The following is a 12,198-nucleotide window of genomic DNA, read 5'->3' on the forward strand; positions in this document are numbered from 1 at the left end:
TACTGAATCTGGGCTGGTCCTGTGGCTCCCAGTAACCAACAGAATGCAGAGAAAGTGCCACTGGACCAGCCTCAGGCCAAAGACTTAAAAAAGCCTAGCAACTTCTGCTTTTATAATTTGGGGAACCCTGAACCATCATGTATAAAGTCCAACTACCCTGATGAAAACACAAGTGGAGAAGCCCTACAACCACATGGAGAGAGACAGAGACAGACAGACACCATCCCATGTGTTCTGGCTGAGCCCAGACTTGCAGCTGCCCTGGCCATAGCACCTGACATGTGAGTGCACCATCTTGGAAGTTCCGGTTGAGCCAAGCTCCCAGATGACGGCAGCCCCAGCTGACACTCGTGGAGCAGAAGAACCATCCTGCTGAGCTCAGTCAACCCACAGAAGAACTAACTTCTATAAAACCAGTTCTTATTATGCACCAAGATTCAATAATTACCTATTACTGCATAAGAAACAACCCCAAAACTGAGTGGCTTAAAACAGCAACTGGTATATTCCTTCTCACAATCCCGAGAATATAATACACAATGAGAACCCATTTATTTAAGCATATTATAAGGTCCTCTTATATTCATTAGCTCATTTTTTTTCCTGATAACAATGCTATAAGCTAGAAAGGGCAAGGATTTATCTTGTTCCTCCATTCTGCAGTGTTTTGAAGTGAGTTATTTGGTATGGCTAAACTAATAAGTGGCAGAGCTGACCATATAATGTTAAATGAAGGGCTATTTGTAGGCATAGCTGATGCTCCTGAGGGGTAACTGAGGGAGGGAGTCAGCAGGGGCAGGGCCAGGCAGGAACTAGTCAAAGAGAAAGCAATGACAAGAGATGGCCAGATTTAAAGGAAGAGGATTTGAAAGACTCTTGTTCAGAGAGGCTGATTGGGGAGGAGGAAGGGAGACTGATAAGGAGTGACACTGAGGTGACTCAGCACAAGAGGACCTGAGAGAATGGTGACACACGGTGAAAAAGTCATCCCTGATCCAGTGGGTGAGCTAAACGGGAAACTGCAGATGCTGCTCAGGGGTCAGCCCTGTCAGCCCTGAGGAGCTGGGTGAGTCATTGGGCAGCTGGCCGGGGCCACCGACACCACTTCACACTGGTCACAGCACGTGGGATCTGTTCCAAGGAGGCCCACACTCACCAGCTATGTCTACATTATAGGAAGAGTCTTCAGGGAAGACCTTTAGTTTTCTAACAACTCAACTTCAGTGTTCTCTCCACAGGGGCATGTAGGGTGCAGAAGAGAAGCAGAAATCCTGCTGCAGTGGGGACGATGTCAGGTGGTGGGTAAGCAGTTATCCCACCCACCACACAGCCCTCCTCCTGCCCTCTGTCCCGTGTCCCGCCAAGCAGCAGAGGTTGCTCCACCAGCTAAAATGAAATTGCCAGCCTTTGTCCCACTCCTGACATGAGCCTCCTCTCCAGCCTGGATTTCCTTTGTGCAGTAGGTATGCATGCCTGAGGGATGCTGAAGACAGCAGTCAAGCCAGGTGCTCTATGCATCCGTATAAGGTCCCTAGGTCATTCAGACTCTGACCAACAGCCCTAGAAGAGGCCATGGGTTCCTTAGAGGTGCCCATGCATTAGGAAAGGGATGGAGATGTGCTCCAAAGGGCCATAAGCACTCTACCACAGGGAGTGCCCAGCAGCTGGCTCCACTGCCCATTCACTGTCGGGGCTTGTTTCTTCTGGGTGGCATGCTCTGCGTGACTATTGATGTGTGTTGGTGCATGGGTGTGTCCTATGTGTGTATATCCTTCAGGGAAGTCTGGTCCATGCATAGCACATACGGAATTGGTGATGAATTTTACAGCCAGGAAACCTCCCGAAGGCAGAGTTGTGAGTTGCAAAATAAAAAAATGGAGAGAAATATATTTCTTTTGTAAAAGTCTTCCCTCCCCCATTGCGAGTGTTGGAGTGAGTTAGTAAGCAGCCTCTCTATACTTACTACAGAGACAAGTATTCACAATCGGAGGAAACTCCTTTGATGAAGGCACAAATGGGAAGAGAAAGGAAGACATTGTGGAGACAGGTTGACAACACCTCGATGAGACACAATGAACACAAACGGTTGGGGGACATCCGCTTGGGGCTCTGGCCTCAAGCAGATGGGTTTCCTCTGGCAACACTGCATGCGAGGCAGCAATTTGCCTATAGAGGGCACAAAGGGGTTGGGTGATGCTGGCAGCTTCCACAAATGTGGCCATTCTAGCCAGGAGGGGGAAGAGTCCAAAAGGCCACCTGCTGCCACTCCCTTCGTGGAGGTACAGTCCTCTGTCATGAGGGCTCTGGAGGTCCAGGGAAGAGTATGCATGCCCAGGAGTGATTCCGGGAGCTCATTAAAGACACTTTTATGATCTAGGTGGTAGGGACTGTAATACTATTATTATCCATCATGTGTATTATTAATCATAACCATAATTACATCTTACATTTAAATCATACTTTTACTCTTTTGGGGTATTTTTCATCCACAACTTCCCTTATACATATAAGAACCTTAAAAAGGGAAAATAGTAGCCCCATTTGACAGACAAGGAGACTGAGGCACAGAGATTACCTGATTTTCTAAAATTAGCAGTTGAATTATTATTAGTTCACAGTTGAGTTGGAACTAGAAATCAGTTCTCTAAACTAGTAGCTAGTAAAGCGGTTCTTGACCTGGGCTACACATTAGATTCACCTTACAGGGGGTGGTCTTAAAACTCCAGGCCTCATTCCTCCCTGCCCTCACCCCTGTGATTCCCAAGTGCAGTCAAGGTTGAAAATGACCTCTTTAGCCTCATGTGAGAACTCACTGGAAATGCAGAGTCTCGGGTCCCACCCCGGACTTGCTGCACCAGAATCTTCAATTTAACAAGATCCCTAGGTGATCCCTAGGCACACGAAGGTCTGAGCCCTGGGCTAGTGCATCTAGAAAGGCCCATCAGCCAACCCAGTCTGAGTTAGAGGTGAGAAGGCTGAGTTAGCCGTGAACTTACTCATCATTTCTTAAACTTTAAGGTGTATGGTCACAGGTTGTGAATTAAACAAGCTTAAACCGGGAACTCTATTTCAGATTCCCTAGAAATGGCAGAGGAAAACTTTTCGGGTAGGGGGCAACACCTGTTGAAAGGCAGGTACCTGTCATGTGCACACCTGCCCCACCGTCCACGCAGACCACTTTCTCAGCCTGTGGATGCACCGCCCTCCCTCCTGGCCTTTCAGCTTGACTCACCATCTACAGACTTGGAGGGAGAGACCACAGGGCTCTTCGTCTCCGACTTCACTGGACTCTGTGCAGGAGAAGCAGGTGCTGACTTTACAGGTGAGCCAGGCTCCTCTGCAGTGGTTTCTTTCTCTCCTGAAAAATACAGAAAACCACCTCAGGATAGAGGTCAAGCAGAGGAGAGATGGACAGAAAGAGAGAGCATAAAAAATGGTTTTCTTTTACTTGATCTTCATTTCTCCTGGCTGGAGTTAGCTGCTCCCCTAACCTTTTGTTATTTGTTACATCCTGGAGGAAGCCAATGGGAGGAGTCCAAGTCATATTCTGTTTCCTCCACCAAAGCACATCCAACCATGGAATATGTCACCCCTGATGTAGACAGCAAGACTGCAGGAGCATTGCCACGCACAATTTGGTGGCATGAAGCTCATTTTTATTGATCTGATTTATATGCTCAGTGCAAAGAATGCCTAGGAATAAAAAGCACCAATTTTTCTACCTACATTTTCAACTGGTACATTAGAACTCTGAGCAAGCCAGTAAGGTTTTTCTAGTGCCTGCTCGGCTGGTAGATAGGAAGACATCTGACTCTGAGTGGGGAGGGGGATGGTGGAGGAAGACCCTGCCCCCAGGGAATGAAAGCCTAGCCTGGCGGACAAAGCCAAGAGTTGAGTCCTGGGTCTCAGGCTCCAAGTGCTCCTGAAGCAAAGAAGGGACAGCTTGATGTGGGGGAGTAGGGAGAGACAAAGCGAGCTTCTCAGCAGGAGGGGGGCTTTGAGATGGAATCTGAAGTATAGATAACTCTGGATCATGCTGGCCGAGAAGGGAAGCCGTGCCAGGCAGGGACAAGGGCATGAACAAAGACATATGGATGATCGTGACTATCAATATCTATCTGGGAATCAACAGGGAGAGATGGGCTTAACTAAAGATTCTGAAATTAAGGAGTGCGAAAAAGACATAAAGAAGTCAGCTAGTGGAGAGCTTTGACTGCCTAAAAAGTTTATACCAGATCTGAAAGATAATTAGTAATTACCACTATTATAATTATCTATTACAGTTAACATTTATCTGGTGTTTTCCTGGCCTATGCCATATTTACAGGCAATTCTCTAAGCACTCTAAAACGTTTAACTCTTTATACCCGGATGAGAGGGTCGACGAGATCCCGAAGACACCATGTCACAATGAGGGTCATTATTGTGGTTAATATAGTATTATGCTAAGAATATTATTTGGTGATTGGCTAGGAAGGTCAAATTGAGGATATGACAAGAAGCACTAAAAATGAAAACAGAGGCTAGACTGAGCCCGGAGGGCCCTGCCAGGGGAGGCTTGGGTTCCAGGGCTGCTGGTTGCTCTGCTTGCTCTCTGGGTTTCCCCAAGCTCTCCCCTCTACCCTGGAAGATCCAGAAGCACTGGGTTCTTTACCTTCCAGTTCTAGTTTCTTCCTCTCCACCTCTTTCTTGTATTCCTCCAGCTCCTGGTCAGTGAGTTGGCTGAAGGGGTTGGGCACCGTCTCCTCTGACTCATCCTTGGTATCCGCGTCACCCTTGGCCATCAGCTGGCTCTCTGTAGACTGAAAGTTAACCACAGAGTGCGTGTTGCTCTCTGAACGCCGGGGTTGGGGCCCAGGCCCGAGCTTCCTTTCACTCATGTGGCTGCCAGTGGTCTTGCTAGGGATAGCGTGACATGCAGCTCCTTGGAAACAGCACAGGGCCTTGGGGTAGGGCTTGTTCACGCCTCCCTATGGCTACCTCAGCCTCAGACCCAGATTCTTTGCAACTGCCTAGATGAGTGCACAGGATCCACCCTCTGCCCCGCAAATAAAAATCAAAGGATGCTCCCAAGCAAAAGGAAGATACAGCTTTATTGCAATCCTTCCTGTAGACGCTTGCAAGCCATCACTATGCAAATACAGTCAGCGGCCCAAAGTCAGTCAGCTCCAAATTCAGCAAGCAAAGGGTTGGCTCAACCAGCTTCGTGCCAACTGTTCCCCGCCATGCCTCACCCCCCACCCCGCAAAGCAACACAAGCTATAGCACACAGCAGTAAAACACACAGTGGCTTCAGCATTCTCAGTCCAAACTGTTTGTCCTGTTTTGCACACGGTCATAAATTACAAAGGGACCAGGGGCCTGAATCTTGGATCTTCAACCGTCTGTACTGCAGGTCCCGTGGGGACATTGGCAAAATCATGCTTTCACCACCTCTGTGGAGCCCCTTGCTCTGGGGAGCGCACTAGCTGGGTTAGCTTGTGTAGCTCAAGGAAGGGACTAAAGTTCAGACTCCACAGTCCTTTCTCCTAACCCAGCATCCTCACCTTGACGTTTGTGAATGCAGTGCTCTGAAGCTGAGGAGGAGCCACAGAAAGTAAAGCTCAGGGGAGGTGAGCCCAGAGCAGCTGGCCTGTACTATGTACTCCAGGCCATCTCTCCCATGGGCGCCTTCCAAAAGAGGGCAGCACTGGGCCTATCTTAAGGAATCATGGGGTTTAAAACAGAGTCCAAGATCAGGATTCGAAGAAGAGGGACTCCAAAGAGAGCATTTGGTATAAGTGGCAGAGGTTTTTTGTTTTTGTTATTGTTTTTACAATTTTGCTCATTCCATTGAACTCTCACCTCCCCCTAGTATCATGCAGCATTTCTATTCTCGACCCTGTGGCACAGTTGAAGTAGGGGTGGAACTGGGTGTGATTAGAAATCATGGCATTACCTCAGTTTGCTCAGCAGCAAGGAATGGTTCCCATATTCCCCCCTTTCTTACTGCTAAGGAAGATGCCATGACCACTGCTGGTTTGCAATGAGCAGCAATTATTTCCAACATGAGCAAGAATTCTGACCTTCACCCCTTTTGCTAAACACTAGACAAACACTGTTCTATCTCAAGCTTGGAGACAACGACTATACTTTCTAACTCTATGTGGGTTTGTGTAGACAACTCCCTGGCCCTGTCATCGGTAGGAGCACCGGTCCTTATATATATGCCTTCCCTCTGAGAGCACATGGTCATTGTCCCAAAGCTACAACCTCATGATGCCATATCCATACAGAGGCCAGAAATGCTCAGGGCAAGCAGGTCTGGAGCAGCTGGGAGCTGCCAGCCACATTTCTGTGATCCCCACTTTGCAAGATATTGGTAGAGGGCAGAGTGGAGTTCCATGTAGGAAGCATGAAAGCCAGCGTCATCCCCAGGGCCAGGCCGGGCAGCTGCTGCCCCATCCAGTGCCCAAAGCGGGTGATTAGACACTGTCCCTGGTCTTTCACAACATCCGTTTTGCAGCAAAGCACCAGCACCCAAGATCACAGGGGAGGTGGGCATGAGGACTCAGGGGTCCTGCTGCCCAGTCCCAGGCACTGAAGACCCGGAAAGCAAACTTGTTTCCCCTCCAGACAGGGGCCGCCTCTGCTGTACCGGGCTTCGGCTCTTCTCAGCGATGACGCTTGCCAGGAGCTGGGACTGGGGCCCCGCTGACTTCACATCTTGTCGGTTTTGTTCTCGAATCTAAGTGGAAAGGGAGGGGGAGAGTAAGCTCAGCGTGCAGAGTCAGGCTGCGGAGTTTGGGAGGGGTTATTCCCAGGGCACAGTGCTGTCTAGTGTGGCCTGTGCCTTGGTCTACAGAGGTCCTCCCTGCTGTAGGAGTCTGTCTCCTCTATTCCAAACACAGCGCATCCACTCTGACACGGTTTATGCACAACACCAGAGTCTCATTGACTCAGAGAAGATAACCGCAGGGGGTGAAGAATAAAAGGAGGCATAATTGACCCTTGAGGGAGATTCTCAAATTTTAATATTCCTGTGAAGACCCTGAGGGATTTGTTTAAAATAATACAGATTCCTGAGGTCACCCCACACCTACTAAATCTGAATCTCTTGCTGGGGGCCGGGGGGGGGGGGCGGGGGGAGGGCAGATGGCCCAGGAATCTGCATTTTAAACAAGGACTGCAGAGGGGCCTTGGACCACATATTGAAGCAAAGTTCTATGATTGTATCTGACCAACTGGAGGTGGTCTGCTACAGCCTGGGTTTTTAAAGTGACGTTAGAAATATAAGTGAACTGTAAAGCAAAGGTGGAAAAATAAACAAAGGATTTTGAAATCTTGGTCAAAAGGATAATAGTATAAAAAACATAAAATTCATAAAAACTCAATCTGTGGCTGGGTCTCTTAGACACATTTAACGCCTAAAGCAAGCACCTCTCTATGAAAGAGGGTCCCATCAGACTACACAAGTCCAGCACTCAGCACAGTGCTGGGAACAGGGCCAGTAAACAGTGCTTTCTTTCCTGTGAGAGGCATCAGGGGTGTTGGTAAGTCAAGCGCATCCTGACACTGACCCTCCCCCCAACTCCTGAGGGAGAAGAGATAGTGAGACAACTAGCTACCACCATACCTTGTTCCGCATGTCCAGCACTTCTTGGGGGTCGGTATAGAGAGGCACAAATTGGTTTGGGTTTTCAATTCGTATTGGCATGCCACTGCTGGATTTTTCCACCTCATCAGCCTTCATCCACTGAACACACACAGAGCCAGGTGGTAAGACAAAAGGGTAAGGCCCGCGCATCCTCCCTTGTGGTCCGCCCCATGCCACCTGGGCCCAACGGCCTACATGGAAGGTCAGTAAGCCTATACATACATGTTTTCTCCTGTCTGTGATGTCTGTCTCCCAGAGCAGGATGGGCAACAAATGACCCAGCTGCCAAAGAAGGCCCAAGGTCAACAGCCATAAAGAACACTTAAGACTAGGGGCCAGAATCTTCGTAACCAGCATCGACAGGGAGGCAGCCCCTTGAGCTTACATATTAGATGACTCCATATTGATTTGTAGGGCTTCATTTTTATTCTTTTTTAAATGAAGAGCTATTCTATTTGGCTGCCAGCTACTTTAATGGCAATGAAAAATCAAATTAAGTGCCAGATTGTGTGCCTGGGGAGGAGGACAGCGTAGTAGAAATGAATATCCCACCCACCTCCTGGGTTTGCATCAGATGTGCAGTTCAAATGTTGGATACCCATCCTTGAACTTGCCAGAATTCCCCTCTAGATGTGGGAGCAAGAAGCCCAAAACAATTGCTCCTCCCTTTTAGACTGCTGGGGGTGGCCTTGTCCGGCCATCCTCTGGACCCAAAAACTCAGTGCAGACATGTAAGAAAGAGGTGACCATAGACTCCATGGGCATGAACAGCTGCTCCTGTTTGCCTGACAGGAAGCCCTAAAGGGGAGATTCGTACTAACACATGCCCAGGGAAGACTTGTTCTACCCTATTTTACATCTGCTTAACCCATAAACATAACTGAGCACTCTCTACCAACCCTGGTTTCCCCCAGCAGGAGACCCCCCTCTGCCCGCCTTACTGTGGTCTTGGGCCGGGGGGTGCCCATGCTCCTCTGGACCTCGTCAGCCACGTTGACCCGCAGATAGGTGTTGGGTGTGTTTAGCCAGCGGGTCTTCTCCTTTTGCTGCTTCTGGGCATGCTGCCTCAGGGTGGGCACTGGGGTGCCGTCCTCCTCGAACACAAAGGCTGTGACTGTGGCTGGAATCTCCACCTCACTTTTGTGTTTGGTTTTCTCTTGAACAAAGGGGTAGCGGTATGTGTAGCCTGTCCTGTAGCCCTACAAAGGACAAAAAGAGAACCACTTAATGTGGGGAAAATGACCTGTATGCACCTGCATGCCCACCTACACACACCGCCATGCACTCCATCCCCTTCTACCTAATGACTCAGTTTGAACATTAATCTCTGCAATACAACCTAGACCTTGCTGCTTCTCTGGTGTGTTTCAGAATTGTTCCTTTCTTGATGTCCAAACCCCTCCCTTCCTCCACCCCAACGAGCCTCTGATTAGGGCTGAGGAAATCCCTGGAACCTTGTGATCTCCACAGAGCTCCTTATCTAAACCAAGCTCCAACTTTTCATCTGGTACAGTGGTTCTCAGCCCTGGCTGCATGTTGGAACCACGTGGGAGCTCTAAAAATGCTGATGCCTGACCCTGGCCAGAGGGGCTCAGTTGGTTGGAGCATCATTCCGTAAACCAAAGTGTTGTGGGTTCAATTCCTGGTCAGGGCACATGCCTAGGTTGCAGGATCAGGCCCTGGTAGGGGCATATATGAGAGGCAACCGATCAAAGTTTCTCTTGTACATCGATGTTTCTTTCCCTCTCTCTCTCCTTTCCCCTCTCTCTAAAATCAAAACGCATGTCCTCCAGTGAGGATAAAAAAAAAACCCTGATGCCTGGAGTCCTGCCCATTTCATTGGAGCTGATATGGTTTGAGCTACAGGGTTTTTAAGCTCCCTAGCTGATTCTAGCAGTCAGCCTTCCCTTCCTCAACTCCAAGGCTTAACTATTTTCCTCCTAGAACCCTGAAATCTGACTCAAGAACATTGTTGTCTCCTAAGCAAGACCATGTCCCGCAAAGGCGAAGCTGACTGGTGCTGAGAATGAACACTTGGGAATCTTGGCGGCTGATGGAGTGATTCTTAGCCCTGCCCCGTCTTCTCCAACTCTGTTTTGCTCTTTTTTGGTAACTGGTAAAATTGGATGTTTTAAATTACATTTAATGGCCACTTGAATCTATTCCTTTGTAAATTGTTTGTGTTCTCGGTCCATTGTTCTGCTGAGATGTTTTTCACATTGATTTGTAATATCTCTTTACAGATGCTTGACTGTCACAGGTGTTGCAAATAACCACAGTTTGTCTTTCAGCTTTGAATTTTAATATCACATTTGTCAATATTTGTTATCGTGATTTCAGCTTTCCTGCCATGCTTGACAAGGTCTGCCCCAGCACAAGAGCATCAGAAATGTTAATCTTCATTTTTTAATACCTGTACAAGTTTTTTTTATGTTTTAATTTTTTATCCTCACCTGAAGACTTGCTTATTGATTTCCAGAGAGAGGGGAAGGGAGGGAGAGAGAGGAAAGAAAAACATCGATGTCAGAGAGAAGCATCGATCGCTTGCCTCTTGTTTGTGCCCCGACTAGCACAACAAGGCTTTCGTGTTGTAACTGTGATGTCAGCCATTCTGATGCCCACTTAGTGCCTCGTACTGACTGGTCCAGGGGCTAAGACTCAACAGACTGGCCTCGAAGGACAATGGTAGGAGACTCACCAGGTTGTCCAGCATCCTCATGAGGGCCTCAAATTCGTGTTCCCCCAGCCGGCTCTTCTGCATGGGCCCAAAGGTGCTCCCAGCCCACTGCACGGAGCCCACCTCGTGGGGCCGGTGCTTCTCCTGCTCCAGGAGGATGAGGTTCTCCACTCCCCCAGCACTGGACAGAGCAGACACCTGAGGCAAAGAGCAGAGAGCCCTCAACTCAGGTGTGCCTACGCGCATGTCACACACACACACCTGTGCACTTAAGCTCACATGTGTGACGGAGAGTGGGGATAAGGGAAGATTGGAAACAGAAATGGGCTGGAAAATCGAGCTGTATTTAGCTTTTTCCTCCCAAAGGAAAAGCCACCCCAAATGTGTTGGGCATGCACCAATTCCAGAGAAAGAGCTATTAGCAGTTTCTTTCTTAATGTCACTCCTTAGAGATGATAGAGGACAAAGCAAGTGTTCAACCTTAAGAATAAAACAATATAGAGAACTGAAAGTTACCTGGGTTACAGGCAACTTCAGATTGTGATTATTTCTGGGGAAGGTGGGAGAATGGGATTGAAAAGGGCTCCAAAGGGATTTAAAGTCTCTTCTGCAATATTTTATTTCTCAAGAGGAATAGAACTGAAGCAAAAAGGCTGTTAATATTGTTAAATTTGAGTGGTGAGTAGCAGGTATTTATTATATTATTCTCTGCATTTTTCTATGCATTTGAAACATCTTCTACTTAAAAAGAAGTCACTTAAGAGAAATAGGCTGGCTTCTAGGCCAATGAAATATAAGTGCAGCTCGATGGGCTGAATTAAGAGGTCTAAAGGAAGAACGCATCTTCCACAATGGGATCAGTCCATCAAGGAAACCCAGACGAAGGCAGGCAGAATGCCAATAGTGCACAGCCAGGCACTGTGCACGGGGAGGCAGCTTTCACCAAGGGACTTAGAGTATTTGTTGTGTTGTCAAGTCTCCACGGGGAGGGGACGATACAGGTGGTCACAGGCAACAGATGATGAGTATCAGGGTAAGAGGGGTGTGTATACAGCAGGCAATTTTAGAATGATCCTAAAAAACATTCAGCAATATCACTCCTTTATTTTTTAATTCCATGCTCATCTAATAGTACATTCTATTTGCTCCTCATATCTGCCACTCAAATAATTGGTCATGATCTGGTATCCTGGGCAAGTTCAGCTACAGAAAGTAATGGAGCCAGGAGTTTTGCACTGCGCATCAATACCCAAGCATTCTAGTTAGCACCTGATAATCTGTGTAAGGCTGCTCATTACAGGGGAACAGCTCCTATTATATAAGCCTTCAGGGTTTCCATTCTGATGACAGTTTTTTTCTTTTTTACTGAAAATGAAAGGATACAATGCTTTAGCTTGCTGATGAACACAAGTCTATGATTCTATAAGGATCCTGGACATGCCCTGGAGTATGTTAAATTCACCAGGGTAATGAATGGCTCCTATGAGACTTCTTGGAGCTCGGCCAGGCCACCTTCCCAAGGTGACCCCATCACCCTGTGAAGAGGAGGAAGCTGGAACTCTAATTGTCCACATCCTTTTTATCCAAGACATATGACCAATGGAAGGCTCTATTTTTAATTGAAAAAGATGATACCATGAGCTGGCAAAGATAGAAACCTTAGGGGTCATTTTTTTCCATCCTCCCACCGACAGTAAGAGTCCTTGTCTGATTTCCCTAGGAGGTGATCAGCTCCATGCCTGGGGAGGCAGCCTACGGTACTGCTGTCCAAGCGTTCAAGGGTCACAGTGAGTGGACATAGATTACATTGAGTTGAAATCTACTGGTCCCAGTTCTGTGCTCTGCTGCCAGGTTTTCTAATCCTGAAGTCCCTCACACCCAGCAC

The 12,198-nt window shown here is 47.9% G+C and overlaps 1 protein-coding gene across 2 annotated transcripts in view; it reads right to left on the reverse strand.

The window, feature by feature from the left end:
• ADD2 (adducin 2) overlaps positions 1–12,198 on the reverse strand; it is a 99,631-nt gene that overhangs the window by 9,745 nt on the left and 77,688 nt on the right. For both annotated transcript variants that reach the window (XM_054586816.1, XM_054586815.1), the window contains 6 exons: positions 10,335–10,511; positions 8,578–8,835; positions 7,616–7,735; positions 6,638–6,727; positions 4,655–4,802; positions 3,233–3,358 (listed from right to left, as the gene is read on the reverse strand). In XM_054586816.1, the coding sequence (XP_054442791.1) occupies positions 3,233–3,358; positions 4,655–4,802; positions 6,638–6,727; positions 7,616–7,735; positions 8,578–8,835; positions 10,335–10,511 (919 nt within the window). The remainder of the gene's footprint in view (positions 1–3,232; positions 3,359–4,654; positions 4,803–6,637; positions 6,728–7,615; positions 7,736–8,577; positions 8,836–10,334; positions 10,512–12,198) is intronic.

The sequence above is a fragment of the Pteronotus mesoamericanus genome, unplaced genomic scaffold (genome assembly GCF_021234165.1).
Source record: "Pteronotus mesoamericanus isolate MK-2021 breed Mesoamerican mustached bat unplaced genomic scaffold, CSHL_Meso_final contig_98, whole genome shotgun sequence".
Classification (NCBI taxonomy): domain Eukaryota; kingdom Metazoa; phylum Chordata; class Mammalia; order Chiroptera; family Mormoopidae; genus Pteronotus; species Pteronotus mesoamericanus.